Here is a 22703-nt window from a genome sequence, read left to right on the forward strand (position 1 = left end):
GAGGGCGGACTGGTAGGTGGGGTGGCGATGGCTGCGGCGATGGTGGGGTACTTGGACGCACCTCCCTCGTCTAGGGCGAAGTCGGAGTTGTGGGCAACGAGGGTGCGCCAGTTCTTGAGGAGCGACATGGAGAAGTCGCTGTCGGCTCGCGTGAAGGCGGTGTCGATGTTGCACCCGCCCATCTCGGTCGGCAGCTGCGCCTGGAGCCACGCGAGGTCGCGGAGCGCCTGGGGCGAGGCGTCGGCGCGAGCAATGCTCTCAAAGGACTTGCGGATGCGGTTGTGCGCAAACTCGAGAGCGTCGCACGCGACATTGGGCGGCGTGATGCCGGCAATGTACTTGGTCTTTGCACAGGCAATCCGTTGGACGAGGTTGAGGCGGAGCTGCGAGGTGTTGGTGACGCAGTCAGTGTCGACGATCGTGTCGATGACGTCGAGCGGCGCGAGCTTCTTCCTGAGGTGCGCGGTGAGCTCCTTTTTGCAGGCCTCACAGGGTCGCCAAGCCAAAGTGTTTGCAATGGGCGATCCCAGGCGGGAGCAGAGGCCAGTGGCCTCGATTTTCTGATCCTCCTCCCATACCCCCTTCTTAGTTTCACGGAGAGTCGTGATTTCTTGTTGGTTTTCTAAAATCTCTCTCTCCGGAGAGGGGTAGAGTGCGAATTCCGCAATGTGTGCCATATATTGCGTCCTCGCGATTGTAACATGCGGATATAACCAAACGACCCTGTTCACAACCGCAAGTTACTGTACAAGTTGGAACGCGCTTGAAAAATCGATGGAACGCGCTTGAAAAATCGATAGCATTAAAAAAGAAAAAAGCTGCCAACTAGGACACCGTGCTGAACCCCTTTGGGGCCCGTCAACGCGTGAAACTAGGTGCGCTCTGCCGACCAAACCCTCCAGCGGCTCAGAGGGTGCTCCATGTCCGACACCTTTCTCACGCGCGACACAGAGCACCCGCCCATACCAGCGGCGGCGAGAGATTGTGTCTCAACATGCTCATCGAGCACGCACTGCACGGGTACCTCGCTCGCCGTCGCCCGCTTCCTCACAAACACGCGTCGAAAGTCCGTGTGCTTTGTCAACCCGTCGGGCTCGGCGCTCGGCGAGCTCTCGCGTGCAGCGAAGCGGATGTCGCTCACAATCACCAGCTCAGAGGAGCAGAATGTCGGGTCGATAGTGCGGCTCATCAAAGCAATAGAGCCGCCGCTGGAGCTGCCGCCGCCCTCGCCGCACGTCGTTTGCGGCGAGGCGCCACCCTCGCCACATGGGCTGTGCGGCGAGGAGCAGAATGTGCCGCGAACGCCGGCGCCGCCGGCGCGCTCTGTCAGCTTCAACACGCAGGAGGTGGTGAAGGCGGTGCGGCGGGTCGTGTCCGACTCGAGCGAGCGTCCCTCCCTCACCGAGGACGGGACGGGCGGCGTCTACCTGATCCGCGAGAGCTCGGACGGCGTGCCTCTGCCTCCGGTCGCCGTCTTCAAGCCGGCGGACGAGGAGGCGGGCAGTGAGAATAACCCGCGAGGCCTGTCGGAGCACGTGATGCGCGAGGGGTTCCGGCCGGGCGGAGGGGCGGTCCGGGAGCGGGTGGCGTACAAGCTCGACCGCGGCTTTGCGGGCGTGCCTCGGACGGCGTTGGAGAGGCTGCTGCTGCGCTCCAAGACGGGCAAGCACCTGACCGAGCAGTGCGGCAGCATCCAGGAGTTTGTCGGAGACGCCGTCGGCGACGCGAGCGAGTTTCGCTTCGACGGCTCCGAGCGTTGAGGAGGCGCGGGCATGTCCGTGACGCGCCCGCGACGTGTCCACGACGGTGTGCCCGTAGGCTCCGAGTTTGACGAGGCGCAGAGCCAGCGGCTCAGCGTCCTCGACTCGCGCCTCTTCAACTGCGACCGGCACGAGGGCAACGTGCTCGTGACGGGCGCGCGCGGCGGCGGCGGGCGGCGCGGGATCGTCCCCATCGACCACGCCTTTTGCCTGCCCGCCTTTGGCTTCTTCCGCGAGGCTGAGTTCACGTGGCGGTACTGGGCGAGCGCGGCGGTCCCCTTTGGAGCGGAGGTCCTGCACCACGTGGCGAGCCTGGACGTGGACGCCGACGTCGAGGCGGCGAGGGCGGCCGGGCTGGGCGAGTCGCCCTGCGCGACGCTGCGCGTGTGCACGACGCTGCTCAAGCGCCTGCTCGGCGGCAGCCGGGCTGGCCGCGCGACGCCGCGTGACCTGTCGGAGGCACTCATGCGAGAGGAGTATGACCGCCCCTCCACGCTCGAGAGGCTGTGCGCGCGCGCCCTCGGCCTCCTCGACGAGGGCGGCGAGCTCTCAGACGCCGGCCTCGTCGAGTTCGTGCAGGCAGAAGCGGCGCGGCGCGGCGAGGAGTATGCGCCTCCGCTCGAATTCTACGCGCGGCTGGAGGAGGCGATGAGGGAGGAGTACCTGTAGTGTAGAGTTTCGTGCGGGCTGCGCCTATACGTAGCCGCAGTGTGTCGGTCGCACGGGAAGAAATGTGTCTCATGGGTGTGGCGTCTGCTATATCTCGCTATATAGGGCGTCTGGGCCGCCTGAAGCCAGTTTCTTACGTGGATCGTGGGGTTGGGTTCGGTCAAACAGAGTTTAGGTTGATATATAACTCAGCACTCGTGGAGCACTTCGCTTTTGTGGAGATGAGGGACCGAATTACGGTCGCCGCCTTCTTCGCCCTTCCGACTCGCGCCTTCGCCTCACTGGCACCATTGCAGAGTTGAAGTTCCCAAGTGAAAATTCGACCGCGTTCTCTCACGGTGACCCAATATGTCCACAGTCCACCTCAGAGGCACCTCCGGAGGCAGGCCGCCGCACGCCGGCGACACAGCTCCAGCTGTCGAACTGACCCCAGCTCCTCTCAGAGCGAGGCGGTTGTCAGGAATCATCATACGGATCACACGGTGGCTCTCTCATGACGGAGACCGCCCGACCACTCCTGGGTGGCACTGCCACCGGTGTCGCTCGACGTCTTGTCGACAGCGTGCCGACAGCGACACAGACCATGTGGGACGCGTCGAGTATCGACCTCTACTGCTTACCCAGCCTTCGAGTGTATCCTGGCTGTGGTCCCACACCCACTGGTGTCCATCTCAGAGACCGCAGGAGGTCATGAGGGTCGATGGGAGTGCCAACCCCACAATGCCTAAAAACCCAGCGACGAGTGTCGCCTGAGTGAGTGCCTGAGCAGAGGTACCTAACCGGAACATTTTTCTTCAATATATTACGTTGTGTACTCAAAAGCATGTGCAGTCAACGCTCGACCACCCTCCTTCCCCTCTTACTCGACTCGGCCCGGCCTTACCTTAAGGTACCTGTCCATGTCCGATTGCCGGGGCCAACTCCCCACCCAGCACAGTGCATGCAGCAACGATAGCGCACAGCAGTGGAGGTCGTGAGGCTGAGGGAGTGCCAACCCCACAATAATGCCTCTTTTTTGAAAAAACGCCCCCGGTATTTCTTGCACTCAGTCTAGGCCGCAAAAGAGGCGCGCGAGGCAAGGAGGAGAATCGGAGAACGGAGAGACTGGGACGACTGGACACAAGAAGACTGTGAGCCACCACAGGCGTCGTTGGCGCACATACTGAGCGGCAGCTGCGCTGGAAATAAGGAAGAGGCGCGTCACTTCATGCGGAAGCTCGACAAACACACAGCGAGGGCGACAGCAAGAGTCGAACGGGAGGCGCCGGACTCAAAAGACACCGCCACATCCCTGAGACGAGCGAGGGCAGCCTCCTTAAAGGCAATAGGGTCTAGATTCGGAGCGCTCGCCGAAGAGGAGTACGACAAAATAGCGCCCGTGATTGCCTGCACGCTGCCCCACTCACGGACTCCATACCCGAAAGAAAGAGAGGGGAGCTCGCGGGAGAGGTGACGAGTGAACTACAGGTAGTGGGGAAGGCAGCCTCGATCGCCATACAGACATGGGTGCGAAACAACGACAAGACCAAGGCACGGGCAGAGGAGAGAGAGAAGAATATAGGGTGGATAAAGCGCCTGTTCACGGCATGGAGGGTGAGCCACGCTGAACGAAATGAACGTAGAGCCGAACGGGGGGAAGCCGGGGAAGAAGACTCCGAGGAGGACGAACCAGTGGTAATCCCGTCGTCAGCTGTAACGATGCACCCGAAGGGGACCCCGGCGCCAACATCATCGGTGGAGGTACAAGTGTTCAAGAGAGAGTGGACCTGAGCAACGATATGACTTGGCGGCAAATGATCGCAGTGGGCGTCAGAAGACTCGTCCTTGCGCGAGGAGAGCTCGATAAACTCGAGGGGCCAGGATATGCAGCAAGGAGGGCGGAGCTGCGCCGAAAGGCGGGAGAAGCCGCGAGAGCAAGGGATCGGCAGGCGGCGGCGGCGTCGCAGGACGAGGCAGACGAGAGCGACGCGACAGAGGAGGTGAAACGACACGAGGGAGAACGACGAGAGTGGGACGACCGCGAGGTGGCATGAAGGTTGCAGCGAGCATCGGCGAGGGACTGCGAAGGGAGATAGAAAGAGGCAGACGACCAAGGGTTAGGGTGGGCGACGGCTAGCCTGAGCCCTGGCTGTCAGGAAGTCAGGTGCTGTCAGGTGATCTGTCGGGCTGTCGGGCAGCTGTCAGGCACTGTCAAGTGCCTCTGTCAGACCAGCTGTCAGGTGCTGTCAGTGCTGTCGGGTGCTTTCGGGTGCGTGTCTGACAGGCGAGGGGCTCTGTAGCTGTCGGGTGCTGTCGGAGCTGTCGGGTGTTGCTGTCAGACGCTGTCGGAGCTGTCAGAGCTGTCAGGCTGCTGCTGCTGTCAGACGTTGGGCTGTTACTGTCAGGTGCTGTCAGGTGGTGCTGTCGGGCTGCCCTAGCTGTCGGGGTGCTGTCAGGCTCTGACACACACCAGCCACACTTATGACACTATCAAGAGGAGACCAGCGGGTACGCAGCTGCCCCCTCCTACGGCGTGATCACGCCGGCAGGGGCGGCCGCCTGGGGAGCGCAGATGGCGGCGCAGGCGCAGGCCGCGGCGGCGGCACAGACGGCGGCGGCCACCCCCAGCACCCAGACGCCGTAGGCATATGACTATAGGGCCCCAGAAGAGGCTAGCTGGTAGCTTCATTTGTAGTAGCACAGCCGCCGGTGCTAGAGAGGGGTCCGCAGAGGTGGGGCGGGAGGGTTGAGAGAGAGACCCATGACCATCCCATGACTACATGGACATGGACATGGACCACACTTACATGTACATGCACATGTCTTTGCATGTAATAGTTTTGTTATACCCTCATGGGGCACAAGAAAGAGGCTCTACGGGGGGGGTCTGACTGTGTACGGTCTGTGCTGCTGTCGGGCTGTCAGCGCTGCTGTCAGGCCACTGTGTGCTGTCGGGCTGTCAGGCAGCTGTCAGGCTGTCACGTTAGGGTCTGACAGCGACGGAGCGCCTCGCCCGTCAGGCTCTGCTGTCAGGCTGTCAGATACGTGCTGTCAGACTGTCAGAGAAAGTGCTGTCAGCGCTGTCAGGCTGTCGGGCACTGTCAGGCGCTGTCCGGGGTTTGCTGTCAGGCTGTCAGACCAGGGCTCAGAGCGGCTAGCACCACAGTCACTCCTCTCCTTAAAATCCCTGTGGTGTGTCGTGTGTGGTGGCGGGGGCGTGCCGTCCTCCCATCCCTCTCCCTTGCGTTGTCTGTTTTCTTCTTTCTTTTTCTAGGCTCTAGCGCGCATATCCGCTTTTTTTTATTTCACACGACAAACCCCACATTGATGATCGTTTACAGGAGGCTCCCGGCGTCTCAGCCGCACTCGTACGTGTTTCGCCGGTGGGCCTCCGCGGCGTCGGGCGGCACCTCGATGCGCGCCATGGCTGCGGGCGACTCTGGAGGCACCGGCTCTGGCTGCGGCCCCGCCGCCGACGGCTCCGGCGGTGGCCGCGGCGGGGTTGCGGACGGGCGCGTCGCAACCACGCGGACCGGGGGAGGGCGCGACAGGGCGGCGAGGCAGTCTGCGACGGCGGACGGCGACGGGGCGCGGGAGGAGAGCTCGCTCGCGGTCGAGGGGGAGCGGGAGCGGAGCGCGAGCTCGCCCTCGGTGACGAGGACGCGGTGCAGCTCTCCGAGCGGCACGTGCGTCCCGTCGAGGTCGACCAGCCGCAGCGCCGCCGACTTGACGAGGGACGGGTTACCCCTCAGCGCCGCGACGGCCGGGTGGCGCGCGAGCCGCCGCACAAAGTCGGCGCCGGAGGTCGCGCCCTCGATCTCGGACAGGACTAGCGCACGCGGCGAGAGGCGGCAGAGCAGCCGGGCCGTGTTTTGCGGCGACAACGGCAGCAGCTCGACCACCTTCTCGGCCGCACCCTGCAGTGGCTGCCCGACGGGCGCCACCGCCGTGAGCAGCGTCCGCATGCGCGGCGCCGACACCAGCGCGGTGAGGAGGGCGAGGAAGGCGTCGTGGCCGACCACCTGCGTCGACAGGTTGTCCAGCACGAGCAGGCAATGCAGCCGGAGGAGCGGCGCCGCCGCCTCCACCAGGAGGTCGGCGTCGCGTCCGGCGCCCGACGCCCGTGGGCCCGCCGCAGCCGCCGCCTCCGCCGCCGCCGCCACCTCACCACGAGGCGCGAGCGCGGCGGTGCGCGCGGCGATGACCTTGGCGAGGTGCGCCGGCTCGGTGGCGAGGCTCGCGTCCACGTAGAGCACGCCGTCGGAAAAGTAGTGCCGCTGCACCAGAAAGTCGAGCGCCGCCAGCGCGACGGCGCTCTTGCCGATGCCGCGCGGGCCGACGACCGAGACGAGGCGCCGGTCGAGCACGGCGGAGACGGCGCGGTACGTCTCGACGTTGCGGCCGAGGAAGGCCTCGGGGGCGGTCGGCAGCGGGCCGGCGAGCGTGCTCCGCGGCGGCGCGGGCGGCTCCCATCGGTCCACGTGCGTCAGGTTGGGCAGGATCGCCTCGTCGTGCGGCGCGTCCGGCGGCAGCAGCAAGAAGGTGGCAGCCTCGCGCTCGCCGGCCGGCACGGACGGCGCGTTGACCACCGCCTGCTTGCCGATGTCGAAGGCGGCGCGCACCTTCTCGCCCACGGCGAGCGCGAGGTAGAAGGCGCGCGTGAAGGCGTGCGCGGCGGGGTCGGAGACGCGCGAGTTGCGCCGCACCGCGATGACGTGCGGCACGCCAACCTCGACAAAGGCCTGCGCCGCCGCCTCGGAGAAGCACGCCGACACAAAGACAAAGCTGAGCGACGCCGTGCCGCCCGACGCGGAGCCGGCCTGCAGCAGCCGGCGCAGCCGGTCCACCTGCACAAAGTGGGCGCCTCCCCGCCCGTCCTCCATCGAGAGGTAGCTCGGGTCCCCGTGCCCCGAGTAGTGCAGCCCGACGCACGTGCCGAGCGTCACGAGCGTGCGCAGCCGGTCGGTCGTCGCGTGCTCGAATCGCAGCCGGACAGCGCGCCGCGCCTCGCCAAACGAGTCGCAGATGAGGGCGCGCTCGCGGGCCACGTCCAGCGTCTCCATCGGCAGCACCTTGCCGGAGGCGTCGGTGCATGCCAGCGGGTTCGAAAAGATGACGCCAATCATCGGCGGCGCGCCGCCGCCCGCCGGCACCCCCGCGGACCGGCTGCGGCGCTGGAAGGAGAGGCTGCCCGTGAGCGACCTGCCCGACGCGGCGGCGCGCGGCGTGCATGCGGGGTTGAGGTGCTCGGGCAGGGAGGCGCCGGCGTGCGCGTGGTCGAGGTAGCGCTGGTGCGCGTCCCGGTTGCGCGCGAGCTTGGCTAGCAGCTGGGCAACCTCCTTTGGCTCGAGGAGGCCCGAGTCGAGCCGGAGGTCGATCAGCGTGCTGTTTGTCAGCACGGCGATCAGCAAGTCCTTGGCGCGGCTGCGCGCCGAGATGGTGGCCGGCAGGGAGGCGATGAGACCGGGCAGGGCGCCCACCGCGGCAAAGGTCTTCTTCGCCCACGGCGAGCCGGCGCCGCCCGCCGCGGCAGCCTTGGCCGCGACCGCCTTGGCGGCCCGCGCGGCCGTGGCGCTGCCGAGCGGGTTGGAGCGCAAGTCGAGGGCGGTGAGGGAGGGCAGCGCGCCGAGCAGGGCGCAGAGCGGCTCGACGGCGAGGCCGGTCAGCCCGTTGGAGGATAGGTCGAGCGACTCGAGGGAGCAGGAGCCGGCCCGGCCGCCCGCCGCGAGCGACTCGAAGAGGATCCTCGCGCCGGCGTCGCCGAGGCGGTTGCGGCGCAGCGACAGGTGGCGGAGCGCGCAGCCGGGCGGCGCGCCGCCGCCCTGCGGCTCGAAGAGCGAGCAGAGCGGCACCACGTCGGCGGATCGCAGGCCGTTGCCGGCGAGGGAGAGGGCGGCGAGGCTGGTGGCGCGCGGCAGTGCGTTGATGAGGAGCCGCGCCGTGTGCGGGTGGAGGGCGCCAGCCTCGAGGTGCAGCGCCCGGACAGAGCCGGGGAGGTGCACCGGCAGAAAGGCGAGCGGCCCCTCGCTCGAGCCGCCCGAGGAGCGCTCGGGAGAGTCTGCCACGAGGTCGAACGCGGCCGGCGAGACGGGGCCGCTGTTGCGGGGCGACGCCCTCCCGGAGCCGCCGGACGTGGAGGCGGAGCCGGCGCGCCGCAGCGAGGAGGAGGCTCCGTCGCGCTGCAGCGACGCCTCGCGCTGCAGCGACGCCTCGCGCGACGCAGGGGCGGGCGGCGGGCCGCGAAACGAGAGCGTGTGGATCTGCGGCGCGCCCGACGCGAGCAGCGAGCAGAGCGACTCGACAAAGTCGGGTCCGAAGCCGCACCGCTCGAAGCCGATCGCGCAGAGCTGCGGGTGGTCCTCGACGAGCCGGGCCAGCACCGGGCCCCACGAGAAGCTCGCCAGCTCGCGGTCCGCCACCACGAGAGTGTGCCTGCTCTTCGGCGGGGCGCATACCACCCGCTCCTCGCCAGCCTCGCGAAAGGCGTCGGCGGCAACCACGAGCAAGGGGGCCGGCGTGTGGGGTGAGGCGGCGGAGCCGCTCGTGCCAGCGCCGCCTGCGCCCGCATCGGGGCTGGCAGCGGCAGCGGCGGGCCGCGGGGCGCCGTCGGCGAGGGCGAGCGCACTGTGCGCAACCCACCAGTCGACGAGGTGGGCAGGGTCGTGGGAGGAGAGGTGGAGGATCGCGTGCATCTCGGGCGGGAAGCCGAGCGCGGCGAGCGCCTTTAGCGCGGCCTCGCCCATCGCCTCGGGCTCCGCGACCAGCATGTCCACGAGCGGCTGCGCGACGCTCGACACTAGCTCCCTCTGCGGCGAGTGCGACGCGGCGCGGGCAGGGCCGGCGGCGGCGGCGCTGCTGGCCGCCTGTGCGGCCTGACACACGGCCTGGCAGAGCAGCGCCGCCGCCGAGGTCCAGCCGTCCTCGCTTGCCGCGCTGGTGAGCGTGCCGCGCGGGCTCGGCCCTGGGAGTGGCTCTGCCCCTTGCGATCGGGGCGACGGGGTCCGTGGCGTCGTCGGAGTGGGCGCCGACGACAGCTGTGGGGACCGCGGAGAGGGCGATCGGAAAGACGCTACCGGCGGCAGTGCAGCGAGGAGGAGCACGCCGAGCGTCGGGGTGAGCGCCGAGAGGAGCGAGCTGGTGTCGGCGTGAGAGCTGCTGCTGCCCAAAGCCACGAGCGGCGGCGGCGACGGCGCTGAGTCCTTTGCCTCGCTCGTCGCGTCCGCCCCTTCAGAGCCAGGCCTCGTCGCCCGCGCCTGGGGGCTGTCCACGCGAGGCGCCCCCTGCGCGCGAGCCTGAGGAGCTGCAGCAAGCGCCGACCCGCCGCCGCCGCCGCCGCCACCTCCGCCTCCGCCCTCGTCGTGGCGGGCGGCGCCGTGCATCGCGAGCAGCGAGAGGTCGCAGAGGAGCCTCGCCGCAGCCTCGTGCGCGTCGCGCAGCGGCGGCGCCACGCGCCGCACCGCCGCCAGCCACTCGGCCGCCGCGGGAGCGGCAGGGTCGCCGGCAGCAAAGTGCGACGCGAGGAGCTGCGCGCCGGCAGGGTCGTCGCATGCGGCGCTGAGACACCAGAGGGCAGCGACGCCGTGGCGCGGCTGTGCCTCGAGCGTCGCGAGCCGAGGCAGCTGCGCCGCGAGGGCGCGGAAGAGCGCGGGAGAGCAAAAGGCGCCCGGCCGGCGCCGCGATTTTGCAAGCGCGATGAGCGCCTCAGCAGCGTGTGCCGACGCGTCGTCGCCGCTGCGAAATCGGCCCGTAAGCAGCGACACCAACGGCGGCAACGCGCCAGCGTCGAGGAGAGCGACGCAGCCGTCGGAGCCGGCGGCGTCGGCCAAGCGCGTCGCGGCTCGCGCGGCGGCGGCGGCGGCGAGCGGGTGCGGAGAGTCCAGCAACGCGACAGCCGGCGGAGCGACCGCCGCGGCCAAGTCCGGCGCGTGCTGCCCGCGGCGGCAGAGGAGGTGCAGCAGCCGGCTGCACGCGTGCTGCAGCTCGAGGTCCTCGCCGGCGGCGACGGCGACAATGGGCATGGCCGGCAGCAGCGCGATGAGCGGCGCGACCAGCGGGTCGGTCCCTCCAGAGACGAGCTCGTACTGCAGCGAGTGGCCGGGCGGAGGCGTCGCGAGGTTGAGCAGCGCGTGGAAGGCGTGCCGCTGCACTCTTGCGTCCTCGGCCGACGAGAGGAGGACGAGCCCCTGCAGCAAGCCCGGCTCGCGCAGCATTGGCGGCCGCAGCTCATCCGCGCGCGAGAGGTGGCGCAACGCGCCGACGCCGCAGCGCGCGGTCGGCACGTCGGCGCTGGCAGAGAGCTCGAGGAGCCGGAAGAGGGGCGAAACACCTCCCGAAGGGGACGACGCCGCCGAGTGGGCCCAATGCGTGTCGCGGGTGGCGCTCTCCGCCGCTGCCGCCGCGTCCGCTGCCGCCGCGTCCGCCGTCCGCCAGCCAAGCACCAGCGCCTCGCGCACCGCCGCCGCCTCGGTCGTCGTCGTCGAACGCGCGTCGGCGCGACTCGCCAAGGAGAGCAGCGCCTGCGCGCCCGTCTGCTGCGCCTCCGCGCGCCACTCGCTGCGCAGCAGCGACTCGACGGCTGCGCGCGTCGCGGCCGCATCCCCCTCCAGCGAGGCGTCTGGGAGGGAGAGCAGCGCAAAGACTCGCGCCCTCGGTGCCAGCGGGAGAGGCAACGCGTCCGCGGCGATGGGCGGCGCGGTGATGGCGAGCAGCGGCGCGAGGACGCCCTCACGAAGCAGCGCCGCCCGGAGGGCCTCGTTAGGCGCGGCGATGACGAGGTGGGCCAGCGTCTCTGCAGCGTACGCGCTCGCCAGCTCGGCGTCGGCGTCGCCCTCCCCCCCCTCGTCGTCGCCGCCGCCGCCGCCGCCCGCCCTGTCCCACGCCCCGGCCCCTTCCCAAGGTCCGATCAGAGGGACGAGCCCGGCCTCGCCCGAGCCGCTGCCGGCCGATCCGCCGCCGGCCAAAGCGACGGGCTTTCGCCCCCCTTCCCACAGCGCGCAGAGCGGCCCGAGCCCACCCCCGCGCAGCACCGCCCGTGCCAGCTCGGGCGAGCGGGAGAGGCGCGAGAGGAGGGCGGCGGCGCAGAGCTGGGTGGCCAGCGGCGGGCTCGCGGCGAGCAAGACCACCTCCTCCAGCGCGACGAGGCCGCGCGCGAGCTCAGGCTGCCCCGCGACGGCGTCGTTGTCGAGGCGGTCCGCGACGCCGAGCAGGTAGGCGCGGCTCGCCTGACGACAACAATCACAATCAAAAGGAGGAGGAGGAGGAGGAGGAGGAGGAGGAGGAGGAGGAGGGTAGCCGAGCAGGCGGGCGCGGCTCGCCTCCTGCCGCGTGAGGCGGGCGGCCTCCTCGTGCAGAGAGAGCAGCTCGAGCAGCGTCGACGCGTGCGCCTCCTCCGCAACGCGGGCCTCCTCCGCCGCCTGCACCGCAGCCTGCAGCCGAGCCGCCTCGCGCCGCTCCCGCCGCTCGCGCCTCCGCCGCTGCGACTCTGCCCGCCGCGCCATCACAGCCGCATCCTCCGAGTCGGGTGTGAACACCGAGTCGGGGGCGGAGTGCAAGGCGCCACGCCGCTTGAGCCGTCGCAGCCGCTCCTCCGCCGCCCACGACGAGCTGCGCCGCGGCAGCACCGCTACCTCCTCCTCCTCTCCGCTGCCCTCCGCACCCTCCGCCACCCTGTCCGCCGCTTCTCCTGCCGCCTCCGCCCCCGCCTCCTCCTCCGCCCCTTCCGGCCCTGCTCCTGCCGCCTGCGCCTCTACCGCCCCCGCCACCACCTCCTCCGCCCCCACCGCAGCATCCCCCTTGGGCGATCGCCCCGCCAGCACCTCGCGCCTCTGCCGCTGCCGTGCGGCCCGGGCGGCCTCCGCGGCGTCAGCGGCGCGGTCCTCCGCGAGCTCCGCGCCGTCGTCCGCGCCGCCCTCCTCGTCGTCGCACTCCTCCTCCTCCTCCTCCTCCTCGCCCGACGGCTCCGCTGTCAGCGCCTCTCCGTCGGAGGAGCCGCTCGACGAGTCGCTCGCACAGTCGGCCGGGCCGCGGCTCGCTGCAGCCGCGCCAACCCACTGCTCCACGTGAGCGAGGACGGCCTCTCGCACCTGTCGCACCTCTCGCGCGGCCTCGGCGGCCTGGTCCATCGCCTCGAGCGCCTCGCGCACGAACGCCGCCACGCGCGCCTCGCTGCCGCCCCCCTTGCCCGCCTCCTCCTCGCCGTCGCAGCCTCCGCTGTAGAGAGCCAGCTCCGCGACTGCGCCGAGCGACGCGCGACGAGACGAGTCGCCGCTGTCGGCCTTGAGCGAGCCCGAGAGGCGGCCCGCGAGCAAAGCGGCGCACGACGGCCCCGTCCCGCTCAGCAGCGTCTCGAGCCGCCTCAGCGCAGAGACGACAACGTCGCGCTCGAGCGGCGCTGCGCCAGTCGCAGCCACGCCAGCGCCGGAGGGCGTGGCGGCACGAGGGCGGACCAGCGCGAGGTCCGAAGAGGAGCCTGCCGCTGCCGGCGCGGCGGCGCCTTGCCGCCCCGCCGCTCCGCTCCCGGCTAACACGCCGGCGCCGGATGCGAGCGCCGCGCCGTCGCTGCAAGCGGCGCTGCCCCGAGTGGAGAGGTCGAGCAGAGCGCCCTTGCAGGAGGGGGAGCGCGAGGCGCGCGCCGCCCACACCGCCGCCGCCGCCGCCGCCGCCGGTGTGGGCGTGTGCGGTGGCAGCGGCGGCGGCGGCGCCTGCGGGGATTGCAGGGGTTGCGCGCGGGCTGGCCTGCGCAGAAAGCGCGCCAGGAGCGACTCGGCGGGGCGGGTGGTGGCGACTGCCGAGTGGCGGCCCGGCCGGAAGAGGAGCGGCCGCTCGCCCGCCCGCCCGAAGGAGAGCTCGACGCAAGCTCCCGCCGTGTTGACGTCCACCGCAGCACGCAGCTTGCCAAGCAGAGCAGTGGCGGGCGCGGCGCCGGCCAGCAGCGCCTCCTGCTCGTCCGAGGAGAGGAGCGGGAGGAGGGCGGTCGGCGGCCAGGCGACGCCCAACTGCCTGCCGTTGAGCGTGAAGAAGATGCCCGCCCCCGCCTCCCACCCGCACCCGACCGTGTCGCCCACGCCAAAGGAGGGCCCAAAGGGAGCGCCGCCGACAAAGGCGCCGCCGCCGCCGCCAGAGGCGGCGCGCGTGTGTGTGGGCGTGCGCGGGAAGACGTCGCCCCGAGCGCCTCGCGAGGAGTGATAGTACAGGTATCGTCGCCCGGGTGGCGCGCCGGGAGCGGCAGGCGGCGACGTAATGCAGAGGCCGACGCCGACGGCGCCGAGAGGCTGCAGCCCTCCGCCGGTGGTCTTGACGAGCACCTCAAAGTAGAGCTCCGGAGCTGCGGCGGCCGCCAGAATCAGCACCGGCTGCTGAGGCCGATTGCCTGGCGCCGGGCGCCGAAACTGCTGCGAGCTTCCGGCCGGGTCCTCACTGGAGCTGTGCTCCGAGCCGAGGAATAGGGCGGTCGGCCCCTGCACGACAAACTCGCTGGATGCGGTGAATAGGTCGCTGCCTCCTGGCACTGTGGAGCCCTGCATGTCGGCTTACGACCTGCACATGCTGCTGTGCGTCTCTCACGCCAACAGGCCGGACCGCAGCGCACGCCGCGCGAAATTTGTTTCTTCTTTTCGGTTCGCGTCGGAATAGACGGAAACTGCTCCGGGTTGGGCTAGATCTAGGACAACGGGAAGGCGCGAGTCGTGCTAATTAAGCCCGGAAAGATGAGAAAACGTCCGAGCTGGAAGTACTGTGCCGACCGGGTCTCACAGCTCACACCACAGCGCACAGGACATGGACATGGTCTCGCACACCTCGGAGAGGGGCAACACCCGGCCATGAGGCACAGGCCCCGTCGGCCAGAACACAACTCACAACGCGACAGCAGAACAACACACTACACAGCAGCAGCACCCGCCACCCCCGCTCCACACACCACACGCCCGGCACAGCCGCTCACTTAGGACGGCGCGCCCCAATTCCCCCGGTAGAAGCGCCTGTCGTCGAGCGCCTCGGCGAGATCGCGGTTGAAGGGCGCGTAGAAGGCGCGCACCGCGCGGGAGTGGTGCGCCGGCGCCTCCCCGTGCCTGCGCACGGTCTGCTCGAGCTCGTCGCCCTCCTTGACGCGCCGCGCGTCCGCCTCCTCCTGCTGCGACGCCTCCCTCAGCCCGAGCCAGCGCCACACGAGGCGGGTCGACCTGCTCCACACGCGCTGACTGTGAATAGGCGCTGTTCACAGCCCGCGCCACACGAGGCGGGTGTACCGCATCGGGCGAGCAAAGTGCTCGCTCGACGGCAGGACGAGTAGCCGCTCGGGCGCAAAGTAGGCTTGCCACTCGGGGAGGAAGGCGGAGTACATCCCCTGAGCGGGGGGAGAGAGGCGCGGCGGTGAGGAGGGCCGGAGGGCGGCGGCGAGGAGGGCAGGAGGGGCAACGGTGACCTTGATGAGCTGGTCGCAGTGGTAGTAGACGTCCGCCTCGGGCCCGTCACAGATGCAACAGATACAGCCGAGACATAGCCGAGATGTAGCCGAGACATAGCCGAGATGTAGCCGAGACATAGCCGAGACATAGCCGAGATGTAGCCGAGATCTAGCCGAGATAGTAGCAGACGTTCCGCCTGCTCAGGCCCGTGGCCCTCGAAGCGGAGTGCGCACGGCCGAACGCCGTGCCGTGAGGCGCACCTGCAGTGCAGAGGTGGGCGAGAGGTGGGCGAGTGGTGGCCGAGAGGTGGCGCTAGAGGTGGGCGAGAGGTAGAGGTGGCCGAGAGGTGATCGAGAGGTGGGCGAGTGGTGGCGCTAGAGGTGGGCGATACGCACGAGTGCCACGCCGCGCTCTGGTTGCCAAAGTAGCCTCCGAAGCCGGCGGCCCCCTGCCCGTATTTGGCCGGGTACTGGCCGTAACTGTGGAAGGCGATCCAGAGCCTGCGCCGCGAACACACACGTCGACGTGAGGGCGGGAAGGCAAAGTCTCGCGCAGTGTTCAGAGCATCGCGTGGGTACACGGGCGTGTGAAGACAGCTGAATACGGCTGAATGCCGCCGCATGCAGCTGAGCACAGCCGCAGATGTGCCCTCTTATCTCTCTTCCGCATCTGGAGAGCCAGATCCGCTCAGCGGGCTCCCGGAGCATCACGACGACGCGCAGCGCCGGCAGCAACGTCGTGGCGAAAGCGGGCAGGTTGAAGGAAAGCGGCGAGGTTGCGGCGGTGGCGCGGCCGTAGCAGTGGTCGGCGCGGTACCTTACGGGACGTGTCACGGAAGGGTCCACGACGGCAGTGGCGCGGCACCCGCCCTCTTGCGGAAGAGGGTGTATCTCGGCTCTATCTCGGCTACTCCAGGCGGCGGCACCCGCCGTCGGAGCCCTTCTTGCGGTTGGCGCAGGCGGAGGGCGCGCCGCGTTGAGGAGGGTTCGCCTTGCACTCTCGGTAGCACGCGTCAAAGGCATCGAGGTAGCGATAGTGCAGCCGGAGCGACTCGGCAAACATGAAGGTGAAGGAGGCAGGAGACGCGTCGCCGAGGAGCGAGTCGGGCGCGGCGTCGAGGGCAGCGAGCGTGGCGTCGCCCGAGAAGCGGCTCGTGTACGTCTCAAAGTTGCCCGCGCGCGAGCGCGGGTGGTTGGTCCACCAGTGCGAGAGCGCATCGTGCCGGCTGGGGATGAGGCTGTGTGCCTTTAGCCGCCTCCACAGGTCGGCCGTGCCCGACTGCAGCGCGCCGGCGACAAAGAAGGCGGGCAGGCACCGCAAGCGGCTCGTCTCGTTGCGACGCCAGCACGGTGACGCCAGGCTCGGCTGCAGCGGCAGTGGCAGCTCCGCAAAGACGTCGGGAGCCGCCGCGCGCACCTCGGCCAGCCGCGTCGACAGCGGGAGCGGCGTGTGCGGGCTGTGGGTCATATTGTGTTGCGATGGCGGGCCGACAAGCGCGAACCGTATTTCTTTTTGGCATTTTGGCATCCAAAAAACTTTGGGAAAAATACAGACAGACCTTCTTCCCGGCCCGCTCCTTCCTTTGTGATTTCATGTCGTTGGCTCACGCCAGTTCGCAGTTGGGCTGTCTGTCCGAGGAGCGAGGTTTACCGGCAAACAAAAAGGAAAACAGATGGTCCCCAGCACTTTGCGTTTCCGGAAATTTCCAGGGAAAACAGAGGGTGTTTGGTGCTCCATTCTGGAAACTCGCGAGTTTCCCTGACTGAGTTTGAAAGCTGGTCTGGGGCAAAATCTGAGGCAAAATTGAGGAAATCGACAAAATACCCAGGCGGTCGCAGGGTAATTTTGGCACGCCCGAGGAGGTCGCGAACCGCGACGGCCACGCCGACCGCCTCGAGGAGCAGCCAGGCGATCTCGAGGTGGCCCTTCTGGCATGCCATGAACAGCGGCGTGGCGCCGTCCTCTGCGGCCTGGCTGACCGCAGCGCCCGCCTCGAGAAGCAGCTGGGCGCACTCGAGGTGGCCGTTCTGGCACGCAGCGAACAGCGGCGTGGCGCCACTCTGGGAGTCTCTGGTGTTTTTTTGTTACAAATGTACGGATTTACGGATTTACGGATCGACGCCCCTCCCTCCCCGTCCCGCGGCCCGGCCGTGAGACGCGCATCTACGAATCAAGTTGGTGCCGGCATGTGCGAGTGTAGGGAGGGAGGGAGGGAGGGAGGGAGGGAGGGAGGGAGGGAGGGAGGGAGAAGGGGGGGGGGGGGGGGGGAGGGGGGAGGGAGGGGGGGAGGGAGGGAGGGAGGGAGACCCAGAGAAAGAGAGAGAGAGAGAGAGAGAGAGAGAGAGAGAGAGAGAGAGAGAGAGAGAGAGCGAGAGAGAGTGAGAGAGAGCGAGAGAGATGAGCACACCACAGCGACCACTGATTCGAGCGCATAGGTGATGGGGCGGTCGATGTAGCTGGTTGTAGCGAACCACTGAAGATAATCGGAGGCCGTCGTGAAGTACTTCATGCCCAAGGCACTTTGAACGGCGATGTCCACGTTGCTCGGATCAACAAGCGAGGCGAGAAAGCTGTTGAGAAAGCTAGGGTTTTGGGTCCCCAAGAAAAAGCTAAGGTTTCCGATGCCGGCAAGCAAACCCTCGATGTTGGCCAGCTCAGCTGGAGTGTTGCTTGGCGAGGCAAACATCGACGTGCAGCCCGTGTATCCAAGAGGCGGCACCGGGGAGAGCTGGCACGGCGCAGCGGGGAGCGGCGGCGGCTCCGGTGGCACGAAGCCGTCAGCTAGCCATGCTTGGAAGCTGGTGTAGTTGCGGTACTTGGCGGTTGGTCCGTCAAAGTAGAGCTCTTGCGACACAGCCTTGCCGCTTCCCAATGGGTCAAACTGGTAGACGTACAACACGTTCGGGATGTAGAGCCCCCACGCAGATACGAAGGAGGTGGTGGCAAACACCGTATTGTCCTTGGCGTCGATCTCAATCTTGTCCCCGTGACCGAGGAGCCCGTGCACATAGGTCTGGAACTGAACCACACGCTCCAGCCAGGGCAGGAGGTTCGGATAGTGCTCTCGACCAAACTCCCCGTACGCCGTGAACGGGTAGTTTTCCGGGTCGAGCGGAAGACTGATAACCGGGGTGATATCCCCTGCGGGCGGCGGCGACGGCTCAGTGTGGAGGATTCAATGCGACTAGACGCAGCTGCTTACGTGTGGGGTCGGCGCTAGGCTGGGAGCGAGTGAAGGCGCACCGCCGGCAAACGCATCAAAGGCACCGCGTACTGCTCTGACGTTTGCGCACTCGCCGCAGCCGTTGCAGCCCGCCCACTCGCACTTCTCCTCCATCGGCTGCGTCCGGTAGGCGCAGTACGTCTTGCACTGTGCGGGCGGGGAAGGAGGCGGAACCGAGCACTCCGTGCAGCCTCCGCACCCTGCCCACTCGCACTTCTCCTCCCAGGGCTGGGTCGCGACTGGGCAGTGCGGCATGCACGGCAGGCAGGGTACGCAGGTGTCGCATCCGGCCCAGCCGCACTTCTCCTCCATCGGATGGGTCCGGTAGGGGCAGTACGTCTTGCACTCGGCGAGGGCCGTTGGGAGGTAGACGGCGAGGAGACTGAGAGCCCGGAGCGGCGACATGTGTGCGAAGGTCAGGACTCGGGCTGCTATCCACCACGCGCTTGCGAAACAATGAATGCTGGGTGAACCGTAAAAGTTTGTGTTTCAAATAGTGCTAAATAGTGCGTGAGGCGACAAACACTACCTTTCGGGCTACCCTTCCAAATTTAAATAGTGCGTGAGGCGACAAACACTACCTTTCGGGCTACCCTTGTATAAAATGAACTCGGGGGCACGGGACGCGGCACGAACGGGGCACAAACGCCAGGCTACAAAGACGGGGAGGCACGTAGTGACGCAGGGGAGTCTAGGCGACGGCGGCGTCCTCCGACGCCGCGGCGAGCCTGAGCTCGGTCGCAATCTCTTCCGCCGCCGCGAGCTGCAGCGCGACTGACATGCGCTGGGCCTGCAGCGACAGCCACGACCGCGTCGACCAGCTCGCCTCGTCCTCGTGCTGCCGCTTCGAGAGCTTGTTGCGCACCTTGTCCTTCATCTGGTAGAACAGCCGTTTGACCGCGTTGCACCACCCGCCGAAGGTTTCAAACAGGTACATCTGCACGTCGGTGTCCGAGCGCGAGAGGGCGTGCGCGTAGTCCGCCTTCTTGTACGCCACATAGCCGCCGCCGTCGCTCGGCCTGAAGTCGCCGTCCCCGACAGCGCCGCGCTGCTCGAGGCCGAGGAGTGGACGCCGATCGGGTAGACGTACTTGGCCTGGCCCTTGTCCAGCTGGCTCTGGACGTGGGCGGGCCCGTACTTGCCCTCGCGGTACTCCACGACGCCGATCCTGCAGCCGAGCGCCTCGCAGAGCACCGTGAGCGATAACCCGCCGCCCCAGCCGCCGCGGCCGATCGCCTGCGCCTCCTGCTCGAGGATCCGGCCGACGCCGTCCTCGCCCGACGCGGGCAGCGCCTCCACGGTAGCGAGGAGCAGCCTGCACGAGGCGGAGCGCAGCGGCGCGGCGTCGAGGTCCCTCGCTCCCGCTCCTCTCCCGGAAGACGCGCGCCGGCCCGGGTGACTCGCTTGCGAGGTAGATCCCGTTCCAGCCAGAGGCCGCGTGACCACCACGGGGACGGCTGGTCGAAGGAGGAGAGGTCATCCGGATGTGGGCGGGACGCCCCCGGGCACCTGGTTGCTCTCCTCTTCCAGAGTCCCTCCCGACGGGGACCGGTCTTAGGCCATTCCAACGGCCAGACCGCTCGCTTAAGGCTGATTGGCTAGACGAGCGGTCTACCTCCAACGGGTCGGTCCGGGAACGCGTGGAACCTGCCCACCTCGGTGGGAGGTGGTTTGGCGCCGACGGACCGCCCTCTCCACCACCCTCGCCCAGGGATCTACAACGCTGTCTTAAGGTCCGACAGGTTCGGCACCGGGCACCGCCTCGGTATACAAAATGCGCCTGCGGGCGGACCCTTACAGGAAGGTGGCACCCTCGGCAGCTGAAGCTCTCGACTCGTCGACCGAGCTCTGGACTATGCCGACCTCAAACCACCAGCGCCAGCAACGACGTGCCGCGGCTCGCCGCGCATCTGTTGCGACCGACGACGTGCCCGACGCCGTCCCGCGGCCGCCAGGAAGAGGCCCGCGCAACCACTTCTGGGACCCGCGGCCGCCGGGCGTGTGGCGGCACAACGAGTCGAACGAACCGTACCAAAGCAGAGCGGCGCGTCTCGCGAGCGCCCGCGGCCGCCACACCGCCGCCGTCCGCGGCCGACGGTGGTCGCGAATCAACGCGCCGCGGTGCACCGCTGCGCCTGTCCTTGCGCGCCGCTGGACGTCGGCCGAGAAGACCGCTTCCCTCTGGGGACCCGACTCCGCGAAGATCGCGCGCGCGTCGTGAGTGGCGGCGCGCGCGCGATCTCTGTTCCCGGGCACGCCGGTCGCAGTGGCATGGGATCCCAGGCTCAAAAGCGCTCAACAGCGAGCTGCTCCTCCTCCTGCCGCCGCTCCGCTCACCGAGACAACTCGGTGCCGCCGTTCTCGCCGCCGCCGCCGCCGCCGCCGCCTCCGCCGCCGCCGCCGCCGCCGCCACCGCCGCCTCGCGCCTTGCCTCCGTCACCGCCGCCCTCCATCTCGCAGCGGCGCGTCCCTCTGATGGCGCGGGCTCCTCGCTCGTTGGCGCCTCGCGCCCTCGCCGCCGCCCCCCCTCTCGCCGCCGCTCCGCTCGTGGCCGCCCCATCCCCTGTCAATCCCGCCGCCTCCCCTGCCAATCCCCCGCACCACCGCCGCCACCGCCTCGCGCGTTTAGCGGGCCTTTAAGCTTAGGAATCCTAAATAGGAGGACAGCCTATAAAGACAAGAAACGCGGTGCACTCCAAGTGCAATGTCGAAGGTGCCACCTTTCTCAGCCACAAAAAAGGCCCGCGCGTGCTGCGCGGGCCCGGCGAGCGACTAGCGAGCCAACCTGCTAGTTGAATATATTGCTCCAATACTTAGAGATGCGATCAATATCAATATATATATTGCAATAGTTAGAGGAGAGGCTGGGCCTGGGCTGGTGAGGACCGTCAGGTTGGACTCAACATGTCAATATGGGGGCCCCCGGGCTTGAAACGGCTAGTTCCATTTCACTCTGACACGCTAATCTTGAAAACGTCCAACGGAGCTCTGTGTTGCTCCCAGCGCCCTCCCCCGCGCTTCCTGCGGCCCTAGCCGATGGTACTAGCATGGGAGGGTCATCTGGCTACCGCGAGAGCGACCCAACTCGTCGACATCGTCCGATGATGGTGCCTCAAAGTCAGCCTTCGGAGGCTATCGTGGGGTCGAGCCGGCAGTAGCCGTGACATGTGGTTCCACCACCCCTCGTAGGCTTTGCCTCTGACCGCCACCGTTCCCAGGCTGCCTAATGGGATGGAAAGGAAGGCTCGGCGAGCGTATAGAAGCGTGCTCGACCTCGTCGTGGCAACCTGCACGGCAGCGCTGGCAGGCGCGATGAGCGTCGTGCCACCTGACCCGAGACGGGTCGCAGGCGTCGTACCGAGCGCGTCGAGACCGTGTCCTGATGTGATCTGCACGGGTGAGTCACGTCGGCGTCAAAGGAGCGACGTGCGACCTGTCAGAGCTTGATCTCCGATCTCAGCGGCGTCGAGTCGCCTTCGGCGGCGACACTTTTGTCCCTCCCCAGGACGCGCAGAGAAAGCTGCGACCCCGCCGAGTAGACGGCGGCACACCGCGCCACCTGCTGTGTGCTGCCGTCTACTCGGCGGGGTCGCAGCTTCCTCTGGAAGGCACCGAGAGGGACAAAATGGCGCAAATGGTCAAAATCAAGGTTTTGTAACGCGAGCTGTTATCCATCGCGTCCGAGTCCCCGGGTTGTTGCACGAGTATATGGGACACGATGTCTCAAATATGAGGGGTTTTGACTCCTACCAGCTCCTGACGCTATCCCTGGCAGCTCTAATGACCAGGATCAGTAGTGCTATAATAGAGGGTGCCCATACTAGCGCAGGAGCTGCCACACTCGCCCGGACCGTCCCTTTCTGGGTCCGGTTCCGCAGCCCGCGAGAGCCGACAGCGGGGCCGTGCCGCGGGTGCCTACTGCCGAGTGCCACAAACACTGCGCCGTCCCGCCATCACCTACAGGCTGTCTTGTGTGATGGTTGGGATGTCCAAACGCCACCATCTTGGCTCTTGCGACCTCAAACCCGCGAGCTGTATGGGTGGTCCTGACGTCGACAGACGCCCGAGGACCACGGTGAAGCTGAGCTGGAACGAGTCGACAAGTCTCGTCTGAGCCCGTGGCGGTCGCCGGCTGAGTCGCTGTGCACGGACCGGTACCTCAGGCGTCACCTCCGCAGCCTCAGGTCTCACACTCCATCACCTCCGCCGGGACGCCGTCGGTGGCACGCTCGGCGGCGAGTTTGTGGCAGCTCCATCTCGAGTACGGCGTCGAGCCTACTCACTCCTGTTGGATCTGTGCACTCCCTGGGACCCAGGGAGTGCACAGATCCAGCAAGTGGTGCGTCCCGGCAGCGCGCGCAGGCTGCGGAGCTGCCACAAACTCGAGACACGCTTTTTTGGGACATTTTCGACGCTTTTGTCCCATATACTCGTGCAACAACCCCCCCGTTGTTCATGCTGATATTGATTGTCATTGAGATTGGTCCTAAAATCGACTCCTGGGTTGGCTGGCCCCGAGAGCTGCGTCTCGAGCTCCCGGTGCCGTTGCCAGACGACCCCGAGCGTCGGCGCCCAAATAAGGCCCGACGCTCACACACAACACAAACACAACACAATCATCTGCCAGGGAGGGAGGGTGGGGCAGACGAGAACAGGACTCGGGCGCCT

General features: G+C 67.9%; 7 protein-coding genes across 7 annotated transcripts; 2 read left to right on the forward strand and 5 right to left on the reverse strand.

Moving 5' to 3' along the window:
* Nucleotides 1–920: 920 nt before the first annotated feature.
* Nucleotides 921–2538, forward strand: EMIHUDRAFT_464274 (hypothetical protein; the record flags this gene model as incomplete). Its single annotated transcript, XM_005769202.1, has 2 exons — nucleotides 921–1755; nucleotides 1819–2538. The coding sequence occupies 2 exons, from the start codon at nucleotides 921–923 to the stop codon at nucleotides 2427–2429; spliced, it is 1446 nt and encodes a 481-aa protein (XP_005769259.1). The 3' UTR covers nucleotides 2430–2538.
* Nucleotides 2539–5764: 3226 nt separating this feature from the next.
* EMIHUDRAFT_210416 (hypothetical protein) lies at nucleotides 5765–13930 on the reverse strand (the record flags this gene model as incomplete). The annotated part of the gene is made up of 15 exons (XM_005769203.1): nucleotides 5765–5818; nucleotides 6095–6490; nucleotides 6614–7480; nucleotides 7745–7822; nucleotides 7955–8098; nucleotides 8261–8872; nucleotides 9044–9187; nucleotides 9482–9688; nucleotides 9866–10139; nucleotides 10377–10705; nucleotides 10847–11218; nucleotides 11321–11629; nucleotides 11939–12074; nucleotides 12363–13009; nucleotides 13193–13930. The coding sequence occupies 15 exons, from the start codon at nucleotides 13928–13930 to the stop codon at nucleotides 5765–5767; spliced, it is 5307 nt and encodes a 1768-aa protein (XP_005769260.1).
* A 419-nt stretch (nucleotides 13931–14349) lies between these two features.
* On the reverse strand, nucleotides 14350–16279 carry EMIHUDRAFT_210417 (hypothetical protein; the record flags this gene model as incomplete). The annotated part of the gene is made up of 4 exons (XM_005769204.1): nucleotides 14350–14587; nucleotides 14654–14751; nucleotides 15523–15628; nucleotides 15738–16279. The coding sequence occupies 4 exons, from the start codon at nucleotides 16277–16279 to the stop codon at nucleotides 14350–14352; spliced, it is 984 nt and encodes a 327-aa protein (XP_005769261.1).
* A 179-nt stretch (nucleotides 16280–16458) lies between these two features.
* Nucleotides 16459–18440, reverse strand: EMIHUDRAFT_210418 (hypothetical protein; the record flags this gene model as incomplete). The annotated part of the gene is made up of 3 exons (XM_005769205.1): nucleotides 16459–16587; nucleotides 17220–17953; nucleotides 18056–18440. The coding sequence occupies 3 exons, from the start codon at nucleotides 18438–18440 to the stop codon at nucleotides 16459–16461; spliced, it is 1248 nt and encodes a 415-aa protein (XP_005769262.1).
* Nucleotides 18441–18726: 286 nt separating this feature from the next.
* On the reverse strand, nucleotides 18727–19515 carry EMIHUDRAFT_210419 (hypothetical protein; the record flags this gene model as incomplete). The annotated part of the gene is made up of 3 exons (XM_005769206.1): nucleotides 18727–19054; nucleotides 19126–19350; nucleotides 19436–19515. The coding sequence occupies 3 exons, from the start codon at nucleotides 19513–19515 to the stop codon at nucleotides 18727–18729; spliced, it is 633 nt and encodes a 210-aa protein (XP_005769263.1).
* A 592-nt stretch (nucleotides 19516–20107) lies between these two features.
* EMIHUDRAFT_436489 (hypothetical protein) lies at nucleotides 20108–20707 on the forward strand (the record flags this gene model as incomplete). The annotated part of the gene is made up of 1 exon (XM_005769207.1): nucleotides 20108–20707. A coding segment is annotated over one exon (600 nt), but the record flags the coding sequence as incomplete, so codon positions are not given.
* Nucleotides 20661–21710, reverse strand: EMIHUDRAFT_210421 (hypothetical protein; the record flags this gene model as incomplete). The annotated part of the gene is made up of 5 exons (XM_005769208.1): nucleotides 20661–20703; nucleotides 21011–21064; nucleotides 21201–21258; nucleotides 21394–21424; nucleotides 21648–21710. The coding sequence occupies 5 exons, from the start codon at nucleotides 21708–21710 to the stop codon at nucleotides 20661–20663; spliced, it is 249 nt and encodes an 82-aa protein (XP_005769265.1).
* Between the last annotated feature and the right edge of the window lie 993 nt (nucleotides 21711–22703).

The sequence above is a fragment of the Emiliania huxleyi genome (genome assembly GCF_000372725.1).
Source record: "Emiliania huxleyi CCMP1516 unplaced genomic scaffold EMIHUscaffold_43, whole genome shotgun sequence".
NCBI classification, from domain to species: domain Eukaryota; phylum Haptophyta; order Isochrysidales; family Noelaerhabdaceae; genus Emiliania; species Emiliania huxleyi.